Here is a 24,956-nt window from a genome sequence, read left to right on the forward strand (position 1 = left end):
GTCATTTCCTGTCATATAGCTGCTGATTTCTATGGTAATTTGTGAGACCAAAGTCACCTCACGAGATACTCAGGAAGCACCAGACACATTTAGCAGCCTTTTAATTCTAATACTTAACTGAGGAGACACACATAGCTGGATGTCATTTGGCCAGGTCATCTGTTTTTATGGTGTTTATATCAAGATGTAAACAAAACGCACTGACCTTGAGAAATGTAGCATGCATGCTCTTTTTTAGAGTCTTTTATCAGGTTATTGCTTCCTTTAGACCGGGGCTTTTAATGTAAAGTTGATTTTTGCTCCCTGAATGGCAGCTGTTTCAGGCCTCCTCAAGGTCTAGTACCAATTTCACCTACCATTACTTCAATAACAAAATAATAGTCTTTACTAATGACGACATCCACTCCCTTAATTTGTTTTGCATCTCAATGATTGAAAAATGGCAGCAGCAAACACAATTAGGAACCAACATACATGACATCTGGAGAACACTACAATCTTACCCTGAACTATGTTTGAGCACAAAGCTCATGTAAGGCAAACACACTGTCCTCCCATTATCACAACAAAGTCTTGAGTTTATTGCAAAATTGAAAAAAATAAAATTGTCCCTTAAGATAGCCTTCAGAAAGCCTAGAAAAAAATATCATGAATTTATGACACTGATGTTATTGTCTACTTGGTTAAAAGAGTTATGGAAATGCCAATGAACTGTATAACAACATGCAACGCACAACTGATCACAGATACACCAAAAAAAAATTCAATGTTTAGACGGAGGCATTCCATCAAGCAATTTCTTTTACAGCTGCTACATGCTGAAACCAGTGTCTCTTAAGATACTGACAGAAAATGAGTAACAGTAGGCCTGATGTGACTTCATGAACACAAACTTAAGAATAAAGGGTTGCTTTTTATTTCTTCCCACTCCATTGAAACTGAGAGAATGCTGTAATAGCTCTACCTGTCTTATGTAATACCTAGAATTTCTCTAAAGTTCACTATCAATATGAGCTATGGCTGAGACGTTAAACCTAAGAGAAGATTTAAAACTGAGCAGTTATGCATTTTGGATATCTTGCTAGAACGCTAGGGTTTTCCCTCCTAAGTTTCCCATGTTCAGAGCCTTGAGCTGGTTATACGTATCCGCTGGTTAACTTACCATCTGTCTCACAGGCCACCGTTCCATCATTTGGACAGAAACGTGTCTCGACCTTCCTCCGTCCAATCTGTAGCTCATGGGGATCAGACAGATGGGCCCGGCACATATAGCGCATCCTCTGCTCCTGGCGAGCCCCTCCTTGGGTTACATTCACAGGCATCCAGGGAGTCCAAGGTGTGTTCCTCTTCACCTCTGGGCAGGCCTCCAGGTTACAGGCCTTGTACTCCTGAAGGAGAAGGTGACAAAAGGGTGCTGAGTTTTAATTAACATTTAAAAGCAGACCAAGTGTGGTCTTTTTTTTTTTTTTTTACTATTGAAAGTTCTATATTAAGTGAAAAAGTTTGATCCTAGAATCATTGTTCTGTTGTACAATTTAATTTCAGCTGTGGGACAGATGGCCTCATATTTGACTCCAAAATACTATAATATATGGAGGTGTTAACTCAATGACTGGAAAGTGCTCAGGTCCTTCCACCATCAGCCTTCCACCACTGTGCTTGAGAGCACATAGGAGATGTTTGTGGTGATATGCTGTGTATAGTTTTCACCAAATGCAGTTCTGTGTGGCCAAGCATCTTCATGTAGATTTTATTTAGCATCTTTTTTTATACAATTTAGTCTTTTTCCAGACAGCATTTTCAAACAAACCTTTGTTTAACCATTTCCTAAATGTACCGTCATGAAATTCCACATTCAGCATGCTCACTGAGGCCTGTCATTTCCCTTGATGTAGCTTTTTTTTTCAACATCAGCTACTAGTATGTTTGGAACTGCCCTAATGTTTTCCTGTGATGTGTAAAAATGTATTGGAATTAAAATGAATAGTTTTTGTCGAAAATTAAACAGCAGCACTAACCTCAGTGGAAAAATTAGTTTGATTACCGTTTTGCTAGAACACTATTTTCAACAGCACCTTTTATTGTTTTGGTCTTGTTAAACCTAAAGCTAAGTAATACAATATCTCACATTAGATCCCATTTATGAAATTCTGGTATGAACAATATATTTCTTTCTTTTTTTTTGCCTGAGCATGTTTATGTTAACTACCAGTGCACATCCTGGGCACGTGTTGCCATTCTCACAGCTGCGGACCCTGGAGTGGACACCTCCTCCACACTCTGTGCTGCACTTGGTCCAGGAGCCCCAAGGGGTCCAAAAGATTGGCTGAGGACAGGACACGCCTTCGTTACAGAACCTGGCGAGATGGCAAAGGTGGGAAAGGTTAATCTAATAGAATATGATCAAAATGCAATTTAGAAGGAACTAACACACTTGAGACCTGGACTGAACTGTGACCCAAATCATAAAATCTAATAAATAGTTGTGGAATAAAAAAATACAATAAAGATAAAAGCTATAGTGAATTGTTGTACACCTGCAACAGTTCATACTTCTGTGGAGTTTGAATTCAAGACAAACATTTTCAGGACCACGGTTTCTCTGTTTTAGTTAGATACAATTATATTTACCTAAAATACAAACTTATTGAATCGATTAGGGAAAATATTTAACTTCCTTGGTAAAAAAATGAGGGAAAGGTCAAATTCAACCCAATAACATTATTGTAATACTGATCAAGTTGTCTCAAGATATAAGCAGCTGAATAAGGAAGGTGATGAATGACATATGATGATAGACCTGAAGGAAAAGAAATTTGAGCCTCTCTGACAAATCATCAGCAGCAAACAAAGGGGGCATCTCCAGATGATTAAAAATTTATATTTGAAATAACCTGAACTTTGTTTGTCACCCAGTCTAGGACAATAAACCTTGATTTTCAAAGCTGGTTAATTTTTATGAATTTCGATCAGAAATTTTGATTTGCATGTCTTTGTTCTCACCGTTCATCCCTGCTCGGCCCTACGCACACGCGGCCACCGTGTCGCGGTGACGGGTTGTTACACGAACGCTGCCGCAGCTCGAAGCCTGTTCCACAGGTTGTGCTGCATTGTCCCCAAGACGACCAGGGCGTCCAGCCTCCGTTTCTTTGGCAACAGACACATGGACAAGTATTAGGAGACTACAATGTCACAATTGTACAGAAGCCTAATTATTCACAGTGCTTTAGCATTTCTTCTGTCTTTTTTTTTTTTTTTTGCAGGGTGTTATCCCATGCTAAGAGAGAGAGAGAGAGAGAGAGAGAGAGAGAGAGAGAGAAAGAAGCCTTTTAGCTGCAGCCATCCAATTATTGCTCTAATTCTGAACTTCTGGAAGAAGAAATGCAAACACACAAAGAGAGCTCATTCTGACTGGGAAACATTCATTCAATTTGCTTAAGTGCTTTGTTCCTGCGTAGCTCTCCTCATGATTTAATTGCCACTTTCTACAAAAGCACAATTCAATTTCAACACCAAGGATTAAATCTGGCATAGCTACCCGGCAGAGTGAAGGTGCTTAAGCTCTGTGTCTTTGTTTTCTGATTAGCTCATTCCCCTGAAGTCACGGGCAGTCACAAATGTCACTATGCGAAACTTGATGTCACCTTAGTTCTCTCAAATGATTCATCACATTTGCAATCTTTTTTTATGTTTCTTCAGAGCGTAAACTGCTCCCTAAGGTGGAAGGTGACCTCAAAGTCATTTAGGACAACGCTGATTAAAAGAAAGTGAAGAAAAAGTAAAGATGTTGGAGCCAGACCCTATGTCAGATTTTTACCAAAATAACATGCTGTGTTGGATCGTTTGATTGTTCTTATTTACGATAGTGTCAACTATGTCGCAATAAAAACATGATGGGTGTAACTTTATGTCTCATTATGCTTTGATGGGACCATCTATTTGTTTTGCAGCAATCTCAAAACCCAAACTAAGTCAACATTTATGAATTGTAATATTTTTATTAATGCACAAAAGGGTATGTAAAATGAACCCCCGAAATATAAAACACTATTTCTTTATTTAGTTAGTTTTGCTTTGTTAAAAGTGTTTGTATTTATAATTTAGTTTTCCTATTTTGTCCACAAGAAGTAAATTCCTAATCTGAATACAAAATAGATAAATAAAATAAAATAAGGCATAGTGCCCCATGCACTAAGCAGGACCAGATAGAGCCAGGACATTAGAGACACGGTTACAAATTAAAAATTGATTAGAAGGATAATAAAAGAAAAACAGACAGAAAGAGAAGGTTTAATTAAATGTCCTAAAATTTATTTAGCCAGTAAATTTAGGGTCTACCTAAAGTCTAGAAGAAGCACAGACTTTCAGAATAATCTAAGGGACCTGATGGGGTTATTGCACAAGAAATTCTTTTGATCCAAATACAAACTTACAGTTTTAAGCAGCTCTGGTAAGCATAATACATAATAAAAGATCTACTAATTATTTTGAAAGAAGTTTAAATTTTGATTTGATGGGATAATATAAACATAGTTTAATTTTGACAGTTTACTTTTAGTCTTGATTAAAGGGTGTTTAAAGAGTACTTCATTTTACTCAATATTTTTGCAGTCAAAGTAGTTTATAAAACAAATGATTTCCCCTGATATATATTTGGCCTTTTTTATTTGCTTAAGAACAATTTTTCGAAGAGCATATGACAGATTACTGGTGTTTCACAATGATCATATTTCCTTAGATAAACCTTTAAATTTGATCTACAACTGTAATGTGAATTATAAAATGCCAAATTACTATTAAACATATACTGTACATCTTTTCCTACCTTGAGCAGTTTGAGACTTCAATAGTGTGGCCTTCGCAGCTTCTTCCTCCACATCGAGGGGCAGGGCTGTCACAAGATCTGGAGCGACACAAACAGGAGCTCACACCGTCTAGAGGGTCATCGTTGTTACACGGTTGCCATGGTGACCAGGGTCCGAAGATGCCATTGATGGTTTGGTTCCTCAGCTGGATGGCAAACATAAACCGCAGGGTGAGTACTTCCCTGGCTGCTCAGAAAACACTGAAAATCTCACTTTAGCATTCAAGACATCATGATGCAGAAACTTATATTTTGTCTGTGTTGTGTTTGCCTGCTCTAACAAATTGTGCTTTTTATATAATCCAAAAATGTAAAACAAAAAAGCAAAGAACACCATGAGCACAAAGATTAAATGAATAAATCCATAAATACAAAAAAAGGATGTGAATAAATAATGAATAAGTGTTTACTCATCAAAAAGTCAACTGTTAGACACCCTCTTTATTTTTAGTTGTTTTTCTTTGTTCAAAACTACAAAAAGTAGTTTTATTCTGCTTTCTTCCAAAACTGAAGCCAAAATATGCCATGTTGTATTTTTGAATCGGACTCTGCACAAAAGTAATGTGGGCTGTACCATTGAGACAAAAGGCCCAGCCACACATCCTCCCAACTCACTGACAGGCTGTCACATTGTCAATCAGTGTATCAGGACCTGTTTTTTTTTTTTTGTATTGAGGCCAATGCCCCATTTGTACATGGAGGGATGGGACTTAAAAAATGTACTGCAGCCAACCACAAGGGACGCTCATCCTTTGTGGCTTCAACTTTTGGGTTCCGGTCATGTTTCTGGGTATAATACATGTTGATGATATAAAACAATCTGGTGAGTGAAACAAGGTAGTTTTCTCGTTGTTGATATTGTGTCTCTGCTTCGCTTTGGTAAAGACGGCAGTCTCAAAGATATGTTGTGCTCTGAAACCAAGTGTTAAAACCTATTCTGACCAAATCTGCTGTTGTCAACTCTTCTTTTAACCAATCAGGCATAAAACAGCGCTTTATTATCTATCATTCTTTTGGTAGCATTTTGGAAGATTCCACACAAATTTGTTAATATCTCTTTGTGAAGATCATTCATGTGTCAAAAGGATGGCATAATTATATAAGTTTATGAGACTTCTTCCCTCTAGAATGAACGAATGAACAAATGAGGACAGACAAGCAAAAATGTTGGAACACACTTTTGAAAAATGAATCTTCCAAGTTCCACTTGAACTAAAATGACAAGAAGACAAAGTAAGAAAAGGTTCATGAAGACTTAATTCAAGGCATCTGTTCCACACATGGAGACAATGTCACAATAGAAGCATTCATGGTTTCCAGCGGCAGTAGGTCACTACTGTTTTTTGATCATGTTGATAGAAGACAGAAGCAGCCAGGTAAATCCTGAAGAGAACAGCCATATACTGTCTGCTGAGATTCAACCAGAACCAGCAAAGCTCACTGGATGGTTCTGCTTTTCTTTCTTACAGTTAACACTGCAGTGATGTCATTCTCACCGGACAAATGGAGATGTTCTGTTTCCACTGGCTCATGTTGGAACTTTCCTCCAAAGTGGTGCATCTCCGCTGCTTGAAGTCCCAGCCGCAGTAGGGGTCCCTCGCCTCCAGGCAGAGTCTACGCGACAAACACAACGAAAAGCAAAAAGTAAAATACAAAGATACAAACAAATTAGGGAACGATGACAGGCAGATTGAACGATTTACAAATAAAGAATGAGATCATTAGGATGCTTAACAGTATAGTAACTGTACCAGAGTTGATCAAATGTAACAGTGTCAACTCTAAGCTAGCAAAACATTCAAAACAAAAAAGCAAAACAAATTTTTTTTAAGTGAATAGAAAAACATCAGTATTGACATTTAACTGTTTCTCTATAAACTACTAAATTGTTGCCTCAGCTGTGTATTTAGGGTTATTGTCTTGCTGAAAGGTGAACCTGCACCCCAGTTACAATCTCTTAATGACCTAAACAGATTTCCCTCCAACACTTATCAAGTTTTGTGCTATCCATCTTTCCTTCAACTCTGACCAGTTTCCCAGTCCCTGCTGATAAAAAATATCCCCACAGCATGATGCCGCCACCATACTTTTGCAACTCACTGCAGCTACAGATAATACGATATTAGGCGCTCATAGCTTTTGCTCAGAACTCAACTTTCAAAGAACCGAACTATCACTTTAATTTCTAAGCTACACTTTAACAGACCTGTTGCAGATTGCGTTGTGGAGGAATTGAGAAATGACAAGAGTTTTTGACGCATGATTCTTCCCTTGCATTCATATCAACAACAGTACACACAGTACATTACCCAAACAGTGATTAAATATTTGTAAGCTCCTCCGGTAAAACTGAAGCTTAATGACTGCTAATTAAATCTAAAGCTGTTAATGACAAGGCTAAGCCGTCAGAGCTGATGCGGATGCCTCACGGATGCCGAATAAAAAGCACCAACTGAATAACTCATTCCTCTCAAAGGCTTCCCCTCGCTTTCTGCATCCACTCTCTTCATCTGCTTCACTTCTCCCTCTCAACTCTTTAATTACAGTTTTGTAGCTTCTCCTCCTCAACTCAACTCAACTTTTTTTTTTTTTTCCTTTCCTGGCACAGACTTTTGTGGTTTATTTGAAGAGCCTAGTAGTGTTTAGCCGGGAGGCTGTGGAGTCTCCATGTGTTGATACAGCTCTTTGTGCCAGGATCAGAGCAACCTGGTGAACCGGAGGTTAGTTTACATCCAATAAAGACATTGCTGCTGACTAGGCACATCTGAGGTGACCCCAGAGGAAAGAATGAGAGAGAACAAGTGCAGCACATGAACAGGACCTCATTCTGTCCTGACTCACTGCCTGTCACCTTGTATGTCGTTTTTCCCGCAGCGACTGTATTCCACTGATCCTGAATGATATCACCTCTACAGACGAGACAATAATCATAATGAGGTTGGCAACAAATTTACACTTCAGTGAACTTAATAGTTCATTTGAGAGTGCAGCGCAGGGGAGATGACTTTGATATGTTGTTCAACGCGGTCATCATGGCCTTAAAATTCTCATTTGGCTTCCTGATTAGCAACACACTCAGCTACAACGCGCCATTACAGAGATCGGCTAAGCGGAAAAATTAATATGTGTGTAATTCAAGGATGGGATAAATAATAAAGGGAGAAGTGGTAGAGCTTTGAAACTTTATTATTATTGGCCATGTGTGCCAGGAGGCAGGAGGACTTTTGACCTGCAGGGAAGGAAACATGTAGGCCAACGTTCAACATGCTGTATATTTAAAGAAAAATATTCAAAGAAATACAAAAAGACATTGATGCAGAAACGTCTGAAAACAACACAAAAATGCATCAGCTGGAGAGAGATGCTAAGAAACTGCAATGAAGCAATTAACTGAGATTAATTCAGCTAATTTAACAAAATACATAGCTAAAACAAACTAAAGACACCATTTAGCCTGTCTCCATATTCACCAGTTTAAAATACGACCTCTGTTTTCTGCTTTTCAATTAGTACACACAAATGCATTGATGTATTTAGTGGGGCAACAGTTGTCAGGAAACTGCTTCTCAAAATTGTCATCTCAAAAAATGTTTTTCGTCGTTTGCTGTCAAAAGATTTGACTATCATGCACAGATGTCATCATCAACCATTTCTAACAACTAAGGGTTGATGTTGACAGCTGAGCTCACAAGAGCTCCCTCAGTCTTGGATGTGTTAGAAAGCCTAAGGCCAGAAGGGAAAAGGGAGTTAAAGAGCAGATTAGAGCTCACAGTTTTGGAAAAAAAGACTCTGTGAGAGTCATGTACTTGACAGGTATTGTGGTATGATTCTACTCAGGTCTTGAGAACATACAGTTTCCAGTGAAAGCGCCACACAATAGATACTGATTAGTTAGAAAATCTATACTGTGACATAATGGAGTCAAAGGTTTTATTATTGCCTGCTAATGAAGGTGATACAGGGTTTTGCACTTATCTGTGAGTGTGTTTGTCTGTAGCATAAGCAAAATATTTTATGAATTAGTGGCAAATTTAACGAAAGTTTTAGAAAGGAGTCATTGGGATGTGCATTTACAACTGAACACATTTTGGAGTCAACCCGATTCAATTGACCACCACTGCTAGTCAACATTAGGCAACACAAAATTAGCTATAACATTCAATTTTACAGATATTTAGCTAAAGTTTGGTGTGGTGGCAGCAAAAATTCATCCTCAAAAGCTAAGAAATCATGCATGATATGACAATATGCGATTGCAAAAATAAAATGCAATTTACAAGGTTTGACCAACACAACTATAACTCCATCCTTTCTAATCATAAGATAATCTTAATAAAAAAATCTGGCAGAAATGGTGGCAGGCAATATGCAGTCCTTCAAGCAATGCTGGGCCTTTAATTCTGTTAGCATTCTGGGGTTTCAAGACACAGCAAAGATCTGCTAACAGTCTGATTTATTTTCTTAAATGGTTTCCTTCAACTGTGGCCATTTGTTACCAACTAAAGATTTCACAATGTAGGAAAAAAAAATGACAAGACTCCTAGTGCTATTTTTTGTCTTCACACTTTCTTGTGTTTCTTGAAAAAAAAAAATCACTGTAAAAGTCAGTCAGAGGAACTGTGGAAAGAGAGAGGGTCATGTCATGCGATGAGACTAGAAAATCTAATTTCTGGAACCAGTATTGTAGAGGGATGTCAGCCAGGGCACAGCGGTGAAAGTCACACGAGAAGGAGTACATGAATACCTGCACTTTTCAATTTTTCATAAGCCTTCTTCTTGCTGTACGGGTGTTTTTATACTGTAGGTTCACCACCACATGTGAATCAGTTTGAAAAGCCTACATGGCACCAGTTGGTGTTTGTTTCAGTGGCACACAGGCCTGATGGCACACTTTATTGAATCAGAGAAGCCATCAAACACAGCCTGTTAAATTTTAAATTGAGCCACAAAACTCACCAGCCCATACAACAATATGTCTGCAGGACTAGCATCAGACGATAAATCTGCTGTATTCTTTCTAGATGTGTAATTGTCTTCTTAAATCATTTGTGGATGCTGTAAAAACCAGTGTCTCCTTTTATTACTGGATCTTTAACAACTAGACATAAAAAAAATACTCCCCTTTACCTTTAATGGCTGCCTGTCATTGAATAATTGCAAATATGATGACCAGAACTGATAAGTTATGGATTACATTCAGCTTTTATTAGCTTGTAGTGCTGATAATTTTGGATTATGTTACACTGTCTGGAGGGTCTAACTCAGTTAAACATATGTCCACAAATGCCAGCCTCTAAGGCCTCAACAAGAAGGGAACTCAGGGAATCACCTAGAATGGACTTCAACCAGTCTCCCTGCAAGCATGAGAATATGTCTTTGGGGATCTTTGATTTATTTCCCCACTGTTCTGATTGTTTGAGAAGTCTGTTCATGGTTGATTGGAAACACAAGGAACTCCTGCTAGCATTCAGCACTAATGCATCTAATTAAGTTCTGTTAGGAGCTGAAAAATGATTGTGCATGGTCTGAAAAAACCCACATAAAATGAAATTTTAGCTCAGTATTTGTAAGACTTACTGAGTTATAGCATTATAGCTATTTTTGTGTTTTCTAAGGTCGATTAGCTGTGGCAACCAATCGACTTGACTCCAAAGTCAATCAGTTGCAGACATATATACAAACACAACCAACAGACAGGCAAACACAACATACACACACACATGCCACAGAGGAAATTACATTATCACCTGCCTTTCATGGTGTTAAGCAATAAAAAGTGAGAAGGCTGTCAGAACTGCCTTAAAACCTACTGAATAAAACCACAGACAAAAATAGTGAGAAAACAGTACAAGACATTTGAAAAAAAGAGGGAAATGATAACTACATTTGTTAAAATGAAGAAAGCTGGTTGGATGGATTCATTTTGGAGAAACAGAGTTTAATCCTGACCAGATTGACAAGCTCATGGCTTGTCAAAGCAGGGCCAAGACCAAAGTGGATTGCCGCCATCTTTAAACAGCTCCAGTCTCAGGATATTTATAGCGGCTTATGAAAACACTGTTTTATAAATCTTTGCACTATTTTTTTACATGGAATTCAGTAGTTATTTTTAAGTACATATAACAACAACAGAAACTACTTGTGGATGTAATCCTTTGCGTGCAGCCTGCGGCACTTCCTGCAGTAATACCATAATATTTCTGCTGAAATGACCATGTAATGCATAATTTACAGCCCTGTAAAAGTTTATAAAATAGTGTTCACATCAAATTTTTGGGACTGGAGCTGTTTTAAGACAGCAGCAAGCCACTATGGTCTGCTGGTCAGAATTAAACTCTATTTCTCCAAACTTAGTTGTGTTTAAGTGACATCTACAACAAATAATAACTGTTCACAACCTTTCTACAAAACTCCACTTTAACTGTTCTGAACTATTTCTTTAAGTTAGACTGAATACTGAAAAAGTGTTTGACAGATAAAGTTATGAGTTTATGATTGGGAGATGAAAAAAACAAGATAAACCAATTTAAGCCAAAGAAAAACATAAGAAAAATTCAGTAAATGCATTGGAGCTATGTCATATATTGGTGACTGAATGAACCCAAATCCAGGCAGGAAGAAGAAAATGTCACAAGCAAAATTAAAAATTTATTAATCAAGCTGGCACATGACAAAACAGTAACAGGAACAAGTAGGAGTCAACAGGGGGATCTGACCCAAAAGAGAAGAAAGCCAAGGGTATATATACTGGGGAGGGTTATCACTGAGTGAAAACACGTGTGATAATTACATTAGGTTTAGGTACGTAATGATTAGGTGAATATGGAGCTGAAATAAGGAACCATTAGGGATGTCTACACAATACTAGATACTACTACATAAGCCAAAAACTAGTCTATACCTTATTTAAACTTACAGTTGTGGTCAAAAGTTTACATACACTTGTAAAGAAACAATGTTATGGCTGTCTTGAGTTTTCAATAAGTTCTACAACTCTTATTTTTCTGTGATAGAGTGATCGGAACACATACATGTTTGTCACAAAAAACAGTCATAAAATTTGGTTCTTTCATAAATTTATTATGGGTCTGCTGAAAATGTCACCAAGTCTGCTGGGTCAAAAATATACATACAGCAACATTAGTATTTGGTTACATGTCCCTTGGCCATTTTCACGGCAACTAGGCGCTTTTGGTAGCCATCCACAAGCTCCTGGCAAGCTTCAGGTCGAATGTTTGACCACTCTTCTTGACAGAATTGGTGCAGTTCAGCTAAATGTGATGGTTTTCTTGCATGAACCTGTTTCTTTAGCACTGTCCACATGTTCTCAATGGGGTTTAAGTCAGGACTTTGGGAAGGCCATTCTAAAACCTTAATTCTAGCCTGGTTTAGCCATTCCTTTACCACTTTTGATGTGTGTTTTGGGTCATTGTCTTGTTGGAACACCCAACTGCGCCCAAGACCCAACCTTCGGGCTGATGGTTTTAAGTTTTCCTGCAGAATTTGGAGGTAATCCTCCTTCTTCATTATCCCATTTACTTTCTGCAAAGAACCAGTTCCACTGGCAGCAAAACATCCCCAGAGCATAATACTACCACCACCATGCTTGACAGTAGGCATGGTGTTCCTGGGATTAAAGGCCTCACCTTTTCTCCTCCAAACATATTGCTGGGTGTTGTGGCCAAACAGCTCAATTTTTGTTTCGTCTGACCAGAGAACTTTCCTCCAGAAGGTTTTATCTTTGTCCATGTGATCAGCAGCAAACTTCAGCCGAGTCTTAAGGTGCCTTTTCTGGAGCAAGGGCTTCTTTCTTGCACGGCAGCCTCTCAGTCCATGGCGATGTAAAACACGCTTGACTGTGGAGACTGACACCTGTGTTCCATCAGCTTCCAAATCCTTGCAGACCTGCTTCTTGGTGATTCTTGGTTGACTCTTGACCATCCTGACCAATCTCCTCTCGGCAGCATGTGATAGCTTGCGTTTTCTTCCTGATCGTGGCAGTGACACAACTGTTCCATGCACTTTATACTTGCGTATAATTGTCTGCACAGTTGCTCTTGGGACCTGTAGCTGCTTTGAAATGGCTCCAAGTGACTTCCCTGACTTGTTCAAGTCAATAATTCGCTTTTTCAGATCCACACTGAGTTCCTTTGACTTTCCCATTGTAACTTTTGTAGCTGACTCTAATCACTGGGTCAAATGAGCCCTATTTAAATGGGCTCATGAGAAGTCAACAGCTGTAGTCAATCAGAATCACTTACAAGAAGTGAAGAGGCCATGACATGAAGCTAATTTGATTGACACAACTCGCTACATCACCAAAATTGACAAATTTTGTTGCTGTATGTATATTTTTGACCCAGCAGACTTGGTGACATTTTCAGCAGACCCATAATAAATTTATGAAAGAACCAAATTTTATGACTGTTTTTTGTGACAAACATGTATGTGTTCCGATCACTCTATCACAGAAAAATAAGAGTTGTAGAACTTATTGAAAACTCAAGACAGCCATAACATTGTTTCTTTACAAGTGTATGTAAACTTTTGACCACAACTGTAAGAAGCCCAAAAATGAAATAACTCAAATCACAAAGACTTAAACAAAAAGCCTTATAACCATGACAAATCTACAAACAGTAATTGTCGTCACATCTAAAATCACCCAGTGCTACCGGTAACACGTACTGATTGGTGTAAACTTTTGTGGCGTGAACATAAATGGATTGCAATAGCTTTTTCACAAAAAAACAGGTAAAAAAGTTGAGAAAATTCAACTAATATCTAAAGTTAGCATTGATCAGTTAGGATATAAGGTGCACTTTACAGTATTTTGTTCACAGACTGTAGATAAATAGATAGATGAATATATTCTACAGTAATACTTTTATGCAACCTGCCAAAAGTACCATACAGTCAGAGTATAAAAACATATACTCTTTTTCTCTATATCGACCAGCCTAAATTATTAATAAAATGCAATATCTTCTCACAGTTGTAACCAAAATCTCTACAATCTTTTTGCTTTGAGCTCAAGATTTTAAAAATTTCTTTGTCAACATAAAGAAATGTAAGAAGTGGTGAGGTGGAGGTTCAGGCATAGCACCAGTCCAAGTCTGGAAAAAGGGGGAAAGTGAGAAAGTGACAGAGACAGAAAGTAAGAGAGTCGGAATGAGGGAGGAAGCAAAAAGATTACACTGAGACTCAGACAGAACAAAGTCTGTAATAAAAGAAACAGCATTCTCCACCAGTAATAAACACATCTACTGTGCGGATACAATCTTTCTCTCTCTGTCTCAGTTCTTGGTTGGTGAAATGTTCCTCTGATTGGCCATACAGGCTGAGCAGCAGTGAGCTCCAGTGGCCTGCTGGCAGACCAGAGTTGACAGTAAATTAGGTTTGCTGGGGGACCAGCCTGCAGGCTCCACTCACACAGAGACAGGCAGGGAAGTTGCTGTATGGTCCTGTAGGAATAATGCTTAAGCGCCACAAAAGTGGCATTAAATAATCTCTCTTTTACACACACAAATCCACACAGACTGAGGTAGAGATGCTAATGGTTGGTGGTTTTCCTCAATAGCCACAGTGGCTTCCTGAAGTTGTTTTAAACTCCTGCTGCAGATAGGCTGAGCCTCCTCAGCACAATGAACGCTGCTGGGTCACTGTTAATCACGGAGATAAAACCGCACTCTGACAGTGCAAACGTAACTCTCACCAGCAGAACATTTGTACTTTCTGTAATAAAATGTAATGTTTATGTGAACAGAGGGCTGTGGTTTTACAGCAGAACCTACAGGAGGCCTGATTTATTCTGTTTCATCCTCCTCAACATTTTTCCTCAATAGTCATTTATGCCCCCATATTCTTATGTTCCCACCTCTGCTCTTCTTCTTAATGAGTGCTAAAACAGTGAGAATTTAGACAAATGAAGGTATTCTGGAATAAAAAAAGCAGCAACTAGCTTTTTGTGTTGGATGTATTTGAAACGTATTGAGAAAAAAAAGATCCAGTATACTGTAAGCAACATCCTGATGAAGCTTGCAGATTACTGAAGCTAAAATAAATCACTTTACTAAGAGAGTAAGATAGAGAGATGGGAGCCGAGCAGAGGACAGAATGGTGCTGTTAGCCAGAGGTGCCAATTGGCCAGGTCAAATGTAATTACCACAAATAGAGGACAAACACACAGTCATGTACACACATATACACACTTGCCAAACAACCCACAAGCTGTAGCATTTGTCTGCAAGCTGCAGAACGCAAATCCCTGGCATTTAAAAAAAGGTTTAACAGAAACATAAAATGCACTTCAGTTCAAGATGGAGATCACCATTAAATGTTGTCGTTAATATCAAATGATAGCTCAAAAATCTACACATCATGTGCTTTTAAACACAACTTTTTAAAAATTAAAGGTCTAGTATTTCTTGAAGGAATGTATATCACCCACTGCTTTTCATGCCAGAGTTTTAAACTTAGATTTTCTTATGTTGAGAAAGGGAGTTGTAACTCTCATAGTATCTGTTGTGAGTGACCCACATCTACAACCAAACAATTGGATTCTATGGCTGTAAAATTGACTGAGTTGGAGCCATTTTTTGTTTAAAAAGGCTGATTAGTTGTGGCAGCCATCTTGGAATTGACTGACTACAAAAGTTAATCATTTGTAGAAGTGCATCCAATTATTACTTTCTGAGACTTTCATTGAAATTAATCTACTGGTTCTCAAAATACTTTGCTAACACACAGACAGGGTTAACACCAACATTTAATTCCACAGTTTTAAGTAAAGGTCTCCCATGATGAGTAGTGCTACGAGTATATGATGAGGGTGACTCTCAGCTACCACCACACCATATAGCAGCTCAATGTCTGTAAAACTGACGGTCGAGCAGCCATCTAGAATCAGGTTGACTCCAAAAAGTAATCAGCAACAGTTGTTCATCCTTTGATTAGTTTCTGAAAGTCACAATCCATCCAGTGGTTCCTGAGATATTTTACTAACAAACAGACAAGCAAGCACATGCACACATACACAGACAAAAACATTACAGTATGTGTTTTGCCTTTTTTGCAGCAGTGATAATGACAAGATGTACATGCATTAGATGTGCTTTTGTTGTAGTGAGCTAAAAATGTAACATTTGCAAACATGAATTCTCAAACCTCCCACCAGTCTTTGCATTACAGCGACAACACATTAAACAATCAAATACCAGTTTAATATTTCTTAACAAAGCAGGTAATTACAACTTGCATGTAAATGATGTCTCAACCAAATTTAGCTGAACTTTATATGTGTGTGTGTGTGTGTGTTGCTGCTGTTGTTACCAGTGTGTGTGCGAATGAACACACTGTATGTCGGAGTCTGAATAGGACGACCTCACACAACGCAGAGAGGCTGAATGGAAATCCATTCAGCTCATTCAGACAGCAGCACAATGATGAGGAGTTGGATTGAGTAAAATGGTAGGTGGGTCTTTTTCTAAATAGTCTGAGCAGTGGGTGCCCAGAGAAATGACTGAAGATGGTTCAAAGAAAAAGAAAGAGAAAGCCGTTGCAGCAAGACTGCACAGCTGACCTCTGCTCTAGCCTGTAATGGGAGTATTACAGTATTCTTTATGGCACAGACATGTGCAATATTACCTGATACCCCCCAGGAAGACACATTAATGATGTTTGCAGCTTAAAACAATTTATAATGACTTTTGTAAAACAAGGGAATGCAGCCTTCATATTGTGGTCAACAAGACTATATGATGGCTGCCATCTTGAGTTTCCATACTTCACGTCCTCAAAGTTTACAGAGGCCAGTGAAATCTTTGACTGCATATGAGATTTATATCTACTGTATGGGCCACAATGTGTATTGGCTAATGGCTAAAGGTGCTTTTGAGCCAAACAGTTATAAGAACTATTAATCCTACGATGAAACCTACATATTTGTTTTTGCAACACCAGGAAATACTGTGATTGTGAAACCTTTGGCTCACTGTCAGTTCAATCTAGTCAGTTATGCACATAATATTCCCCATCAACAACAACACTGGAGGACACCAGAGTTGGAGCTGTGTGTTCTGGGTCTTTTTTAAAATAGACTTTGAAAGAGTGCCTACTCTGAAGTAAAAGTCAAAAAGACTCAACAAACATGGTTATAATGACTACCAACAGATACAAGACTGGCAGTGTGAAAACAAAGAAAGGCAAACTACATCAAATGGTTATAAGGACAGCACAGGTTCCCACAGTTGCACCTTATGTTTTCTAAGCCCTCTAGCAGTTAAAAGTCATCATTCATCGCAAAAGGCAAAATATCCATAAACTTTCTGAACTGTGGTGTTCTTTCAGATCAAAAAGATTTCAGCTTTATGTCATCCTTGAAAAAGGTTAAAACAAATTCTCTCCAGTTCAGTTGGGGTTTCTGCATTTGAGAAGCTATTTAAAAAATTATATTATTAGTTTGATGTGAATTATTAAATATATTAAAATCATGCTTATTTATGCCAATAAGTGTAGTATAACAGGGGTGTCTACTGTAGACTAGACCAATCTCAAGATAAGATCTGAAAGCTCATTTGTTACAACAACAATACACTCAACAATAACTTCCTAAACAACAAGGTGGTGAATAGAGGGACTAAAGAGTTCTAGCACTGAATTCAGCAGTGCTAAAAAAAAGACCTACCAATGTAGAAAATCAAGTATTAATGAAACCTTGATGTAATTTATCTCATTTTATCTACCTGGCAATATATCATCATGTGGTCAACAACTTCCTTATAACTATTGAGTGAGAGCTAATAGGACTGCAGGGAGGGGTTTAATTATTTCCCAAAGAAAACCCTGGTCAAAAAAAGAACAATGTTTTTTACTGTGCATCCCAATCATTGTCAACTGGCAGCTTCCAGGCAATATCAGGCCTGTGAACTCAAGCCATCCCGCCCACGATATCTTAAATTATTAATAAGTTATACACAAACTGGTCTGGGAATAAGCTGAAGGTCAGCTAAGAAAGGCTTAATGATGGCAGTGCTCAGTGGTTCCCATATTTGTGGTCTTGAAACATCAAGTAAAGGGTTCTTGAGAAAATCTATGAAAATCAAATAACTTAAAAACTGATTATCAAAAGCATATTCAGCCTTAACTGGTACAAATAAATAAAAATAGTATTCATACTGTAAATATACAAATACATTATATGTTTGATGAGACTCTTAGTTAAATGGCTTATTAGAAATATTTGTATAGTTCAGCAATAGCCAGTGTTCTATAATTGTGCCAGAAGCAGAAGAGTTTGGGAACCACTGCTTTATTAACCAATCTGTGCACTCCGTCATAGCACCTGATCAGGTCTGAATTAGACGCTGAAACACAGAAAGAGGAGAAGATGTAACTGAGCGCTGTATTACACTGTAGCTGCTTAACTCAGTACAAAAGACAAAGCATTAAGAAACCAGAGATCCAAAACTTGATGGTTAGGTAAGGTAAGGTAAGGTACATTTATTTAAATAGACCTTTTCAGCACAAGGCGACTCAAAGTGCTTTAGAAGTGGTTAGAAGATTTGTTTTTCTCAACATTGTGTAAAACAGAGGTAATTATGACTAGATTTAGCCATTTACAAAACTTAAACTTCTAGACCAAATGTAAGCTGATTTTAGCTTAGCTTAGCTTTTTTTTTTTTTTTTTGGGGGGGGGGGCAAATGTGCTTTCTTCTTCATGCCAGAGAGCTCACCTCTTGAATCAAGTCACTGGAAGAAAAATATTAAAATGCAAGAAAATAAGAAAATGTCACCCTGATCGACAGGTTGACATCTGTTGTGCTCTGGAGCTGGGTATACGTTAAGCTGTGGTGCATTTGGAAGATTGTGAGTGAGCCGCAGAGGTGAGCAGAATATTGCAAACTAGATTAAAGGCATTCTGTCCTTCTCCACTCCTCCCTCCTCTCTTCCTCCTTTTGGCACCCTTGGGGGCCACTCCTCGTATTGTTTCACCCCACGTAATCTTGAATAAACTTCTTGCTGTTTGTCACAGCTTTTCTCTCTCTCCTGTCCTGTACCTCCCCTGTGTCTGACACTAATCTTGTGCATGTCAACCAGATTTTATTAAATTCTGCAGTTCCCCTGATTTGTGTTTATGCTAGAGACTGCTGCTTTGTGTCTAGGAATTTAGATTTCTAAGGAACTGCACGCTGACCAAATAGGCAGCACACATACTGTATGAGAACTCAAACGAACACCGACGCAAATAAAAAAATAATCAAACCAAGTGGACTGGCTTCCACACATACGAAGCAGGTACAGCATCAAACCATTTGTATGCTAAAATCAAGCTGCCTTTGAAGGGCCGCGGTGGCCAGCTGAGAGTCCTGATTGAGTGCACTGATGAGATACAGAAGGTTGGAAAAACAGCCAGTGAGCTCCCCCCCTTAAAAAAAAAACTTCATTCTCAGCACAGAGATTTTCACATGAATAACAGAAGCTGGAGATGGCCGAGCGAAAGACCTCTCTGTGTGGCTCTTTCACAAAAAAAATAAAAAAAAGAAATAAAGAAAAAGAAAAAGAAAGAAAAATCATTTTTGTGGAGAAATATGTCTGTCAGTTTGAATGGTAGCTTAACACAGATACCTCCTCCCATCTTCTTTATAGGGCACAAGAAAGACAAAACAGTATTCCTTTGCCTTTAGCAGAACTTCATTACAGAAAAACCACAACAAGTTTATTTCTAATTTATTTCCTCTAACAAGCGGAAGGAGATACCGCCCTCATCATTTGTCTGGGACCGTAAGGACTTTAATGATTACCGTTGAGGTCTTCCAGACATTAATCCTTGCTGTGGACAGATAATTGCCTTCAGCTGTGCACCAACCAGGTTCTTATGAATTCACTGTCGAAAAGCATAAAATAAATAATAAAATATACAGTGTGTATACTGTGGAGCAGCTTTCAGGAAAAAAAGAAAAAAAAGATGAATAACTTGTAACAAGGGTTGCTGCACCAGGAGCTATGAAATCACAGTTTGTGCTAACCACAAGGTCTACATATTAGATGTGAACATTAGCCCTGATCCAGTTAATTTGTAAAAATAAATAAATAATCCAGTACTGTCAGTGGTAGAATAAGATGTAAATATAATGGCAATGAAGTGTAAGAATTCATTTATGAGCTCAAATTGGTGACAAAGACGTCTGTTCATATGCTGATAGCTCTGTGGTTCTTTGATGGTTCTTGTTCCACTCACAGTATTTCAGAAAGCTAAATTTTTCATGGGGGTTCAAGGAAGTAGGACGATGATCAGCCAGTCAGAGAAGATAACCAGGCAGAATATATACTGAGAAAACTAAGCAGTGAGTGACAATCACTAAACAAAGACACATACAGCGTGCACCAATGGCTGAAGAAACCAACCTCTACAACTGAAAATATGTAGGGAAACTAGAACAGCACAAAAGGAAAACAAATGCATTGTTAACCTGAAACACTGACCCAAAAATAGAAAAAAAAACGTAACAAGAAAAAAAAGGAACAGAGGTAAAACACAACCAGTGGACATTAAAAAAACCAGAGGAATAACCAAACTACACAAGGAGATCCTAACAGGAATCCACCAAAGTCCAAGACCAAAGACCATAAACTGCAAACGAGCATGAGTATTTCTTAATGGGTGTTTTCTGCTTTATTAATGCTTTTACTTGAAGGTTTTGTTTTGAAATCTGTTTTTTTGGGGTATACTCACAACCAAAGCACATTTATATCAATGCAAAAATACCATAATCCACATTACAGATAGGTAAATAGTCCTTTACGCAATTATGAGTGTCTGGTTTCCACTGCTTACTTTTAACATCTTATAGCAACTTCCTTATCCTAAAGATAAGTGCCACTCAAGAGTGTTTCTAGTGATATAAATGTGCCTCATACAGAACAGTCTTCAGCTTTCTTGCACAAGGGACACATTGTCTGATTCTTTGGATACTGTACTTGACAGGAAAAGCATTTGGATGCTAAGGTTTGATTCCCTACTTACATTTCAGTTTTGTAGGTGGAACACCTCTCCAGCGGGATCTTTAAGACTTTGTTGTTGAGCCCGACAAAGAGCGACCTTTCACTGTGCAGAATCTGCAGGCTCAAGATTGGTTCTCGCACACCAGATGGGAAGAGCTCCATCTCCTCCAGGTAACAACCCTGCAGGTTCTTATTGGGTGTTGCCAGTGCTTTCAGGATGGAGCCATATTCTAATTGAAACAAACAAAAAGTCAGTGAGTACTATTAATTCAAATGCACTCACAGGTCATAGGGTTTTGCTCCTTTACTAACCTGTGCTGATGTACATAACGTGGTAAAGAGTGTTCATTCCCTGAACAATGTCCACCACGAGGTTGGAAAAACGAACATCATCCTGCATGACAAGCGGATCAACAGACTCTGGTTGGACCACATCGTTCATCAGGTAAAGTCTCTGTGCGTCCTGAAGGCTGCGCTCCGTCAAACCCTCGTTGGGACCCTTGTCATCTATTGTTCCGCACTATAAAGGAAGAATAGATAAGGTACGGTACATGTCATACTGATTTGCTTAAACATAACGCTTTAGGAAAACAGAAAGGTAAAATTGTATATGCTGTACTTGTGTTCTCCTTACTCAACAATGCTAACAAAATAATTAATATTCAGTCTGAATTTCTATCTTTTGTGTTTTTTGCGGTGAAACTTACCTGGAAGTTGTGGATGGGGTTGGGTGTGGGGAGCCAGGTGGAGCGAGGGTTCTCCTGGGAGCGGAAGGGCCCATTGAAGGCTTGCGTGATGGCGCTCAGGTTGAAGGCACAAACCGCTGATGCTGCGATGCTGTTGCTTTATGGAGAAGGAAACAAAGAGGAGATGATATTATTTCAATAGTAATATCGAGAACAGTTCAAAAGGTGGCAATAACTCGAGGTATATCAGAAAACAGCAGCATGCAGCTGTGTAAGAAACCCATTCGGCAGCGTGTTTCATCCTCTTAATGGAAGTCGTATCATTTATGCCTGCACTAAACAGCCACTATGTGTGTGTGGCTTGCTTTGGCTGCAGGGTAATCTGTACTATCAGCGCTGCACAGTGTGAGGGGACAGTATTAAGCTGGGGATATTGGGGGAGGTTGGACAGATTATGTGCAAACATTTACACACAGACACAACTGCCTCACAGGTGCAACATACAAAAGAAAACTCCAGTGTGTTTAGAGCTATTATCATGATACTCTTTAGTCATAATAAGCTGCAAGCTAATGAGTTTCCAAACTGCCTGTGATTGCTGATAGTTTTATTTCTGTCACAAACACGCAACAAAATGCTAAGACTTTCTAACACATGGTTAACCTCCTGCAGCTTTTGAACGGTTTGTGAGACACTGAAAAAACTCCACTTATGCAGTGACTGGTAAGGTTATGATGAAAGATTCAGTCAGGAGCAGAGACAGAAAGAAGAGGTGTCATAGAGTATGTATGCGAAGCACTAAAACCCAGTCAACAACAGGACCGTTTGCAAATGTGCTCTGGGTCACATGTTGCAATGATAGTCCATCTCAGATGAATGTGAGACTCTAAAATGTAATTGAAATGATCTTTTTGGATACAAGCTAATAAACAACAAAGAAAAATAACTTGAAAATGAATTTCATATGGCTTTGTGAGATGTTTAGGCACTTTAGGGGAAGAGTTATCGATGAATAATGCTTAATGAAACTAATAAGTCAATGAGGTTTGGCAAATACTTCCATTAATACATCTCAGTACTGTTATCCATCATCAGGCCTAAGTGTTTGCAAGGCATGCCATGCCATTTATATTTTATACAGTTGCTGTAATTACAATCTGAATCAACACAGTCTATATGTTAATGATTACTGAAGAGTTATGTTGCTGTAAGTGTACATACGTAAGCATTGATGTTAAAATATTCTGGACTCTAATAATGTGAAAAAACATTTTAAATTACTGCTCCGTTTTAGTACATTTTAAGTTAGCAAAACCCTCCATAATATAAATCTTGCCTAAATGGCAGCTTATTCTACTTTATGTTATGTTGAAATATTCAAGATTTACACTATCATTTGCCATATTGTAACTTCAAATTATTACAAAAAAACTTGGTACAAACAAAAAAAGTGTAAAATTAAAAAGTATCATTCTTTAAATGAAATGGATAGATGGTCATACCTCATCTACTTTCTAGAAAATCTGAGCCCATGAAAGGTGCACAGTTTTATTTTTGTCTGTTTGTGTGTTTGTCTGTTAGCAAAATGTCTCATAAACTGCTGAATCAATTTTAAAGAAAGTCTCAGTAAGAAATCATTGGATGTACATCTACATCTCATTAACCTTTAAAGTCAACACAAGATGGCTGCCACACCTGAATAAGCTTAGCAAATACAAAACTGGGTAAAGCTCTTGTCAATTTTACTGAAGTTGAGCTACAATTTGGTGTGTTAGTAGCTGAGAGTAATCCCCAACACATACTCCAAAATTAAACAGATTGCACAAGATCTTGGAATACCACACGTAACATTATTTTAACGGTTTGACCAAAACAGCCATTACTCAATATGAAAGATGATCTTAGTTTTATCTTTGGTATGGAAGGTGGTGGGCAATAAAGCGTTTTTTCAAGTAATGATAGATATTTAGTTTAGTTTGATTTTCTGCCTAATAGTTAAGTTCAGTTGATGTTTGTGAGACAAATGTGTTTTTTACTGTGGGGTGGAAATGTGCCGTGGAGGTCCAAATGAGTTCTGGCTAAACACTGAGGGAAGTCAAACAGGTGGCTCACTGACTGACTTGCAGACTATTGAGTGAAACTTCAGCAAAAAAAAAACAAAAACAAAACTAACTAACTTTCTTTCACTTTTTCCGTTTATCGACTCTGATTGAGACACAAAAAAGAGGAAGTGAGAAAAGTCAGTGAAGCCGACAGCCACCAAACACAGGGTGAACGAAACCACAGGCAAAAAAGACGCAGCCGCTGGAGGGTGGTTTGCACATTCCCAAACTCAAAGAGACAGTTTGACACAACAGGAAGTTAAACTGCTGCTTTGTACTTGAACTGTGGCTTGCAATACACCCAGTTTCCCCCACAGAGACCCAAGCACAGTCCAGATTATTTAAGAGCTCTGCTATGTCCAATGGTTGTTGTGCATAATGTCAGCAGGGCAGAGCAAAAGTGCCTACTGAAAGAAATACAGTCAATTGCACTAATAGATGCAACCCATATGTTTTGAGTCTGTTTAAAGGCCTAGGGATGTGATTGAGAAGCTGTTTGACATCTGCTGTGTTGTTTGCTGATGCTACACCGCTGCGCTCTTAGGCCCAGAACCATGAAGATTACTGTCTTATGTTGGGAGGATACTTCTTCATGTGGTTCATCTCATTCCAACAGATCCTGCCACTGCTTGTCCTTTCAGACACTTCTCAATTTCACATGATGATCTACAGAATTCACCCACTGTCCACCTCTCAGAAAGTCCCTGCCTTGTCATTTTCCTTGCTGTGAGCTAAGCTTAATACTCCAGGTTGCTTTAGATTTTCTCGTTATGTGCTCTAAATCTGTCTCTTAGATTGGGGATAAGTAAGAGATGAGTGGCAGAAACTGAGATAGACTGAAAGAGAGGCTACATCATCTTGTCATAATTTTCCTCAAAAGAATTAAAATTGTCCAGACGTATCCCTACATTTTATGACATTGTATGTAGCAAAAGCAAGCAAGCATCTTTTGCTATGTTTTTGATTTTAATGTCAGTGATAGCTCTCTACACAAAATCCACCTTGTCTTAATATTTTGTGTTTCCAGTTTCTGACAAGATTTACAAACAGCAAACCATTCAGGTTAAACAGTTTTAGTTTATGAGTGGATAGGCACTGCTGCAGGGTGGTGAACAGATCTGTCTGATTAACCAGATGAATCTCTGCATAAACAGCTGGATAAAGTGTTCATGTGACAGTTACTGAACTCATCCTGAGAGGTCTGAGGGCAGCAAAGGCTCATTTGCATATAAAACTGCAGACATGGGTAGATCAGCTGAAGTGATGCTCTGCTGAGATTCTTTTTTTTATGTATCCATTTTT

At 38.4% G+C, this 24,956-nt stretch overlaps 1 protein-coding gene across 4 annotated transcripts in view; it reads right to left on the reverse strand.

The window, feature by feature from the left end:
- Positions 1–24,956, reverse strand: part of sema5ba (sema domain, seven thrombospondin repeats (type 1 and type 1-like), transmembrane domain (TM) and short cytoplasmic domain, (semaphorin) 5Ba) — a 224,009-nt gene that overhangs the window by 20,851 nt on the left and 178,202 nt on the right. For all 4 annotated transcript variants that reach the window (XM_025006972.2, XM_025006973.2, XM_017421158.3 and 1 more), the window contains 8 exons: positions 21,574–21,709; positions 21,179–21,386; positions 20,889–21,096; positions 6,361–6,478; positions 4,826–5,010; positions 3,004–3,147; positions 2,210–2,357; positions 1,163–1,388 (listed from right to left, as the gene is read on the reverse strand). In XM_025006972.2, coding sequence (XP_024862740.1) covers positions 1,163–1,388; positions 2,210–2,357; positions 3,004–3,147; positions 4,826–5,010; positions 6,361–6,478; positions 20,889–21,096; positions 21,179–21,386; positions 21,574–21,709 — 1,373 coding nt within the window. The remainder of the gene's footprint in view (positions 1–1,162; positions 1,389–2,209; positions 2,358–3,003; positions 3,148–4,825; positions 5,011–6,360; positions 6,479–20,888; positions 21,097–21,178; positions 21,387–21,573; positions 21,710–24,956) is intronic.

This window comes from Kryptolebias marmoratus, linkage group LG6, assembly GCF_001649575.2.
Source record: "Kryptolebias marmoratus isolate JLee-2015 linkage group LG6, ASM164957v2, whole genome shotgun sequence".
NCBI classification, from domain to species: domain Eukaryota; kingdom Metazoa; phylum Chordata; class Actinopteri; order Cyprinodontiformes; family Rivulidae; genus Kryptolebias; species Kryptolebias marmoratus.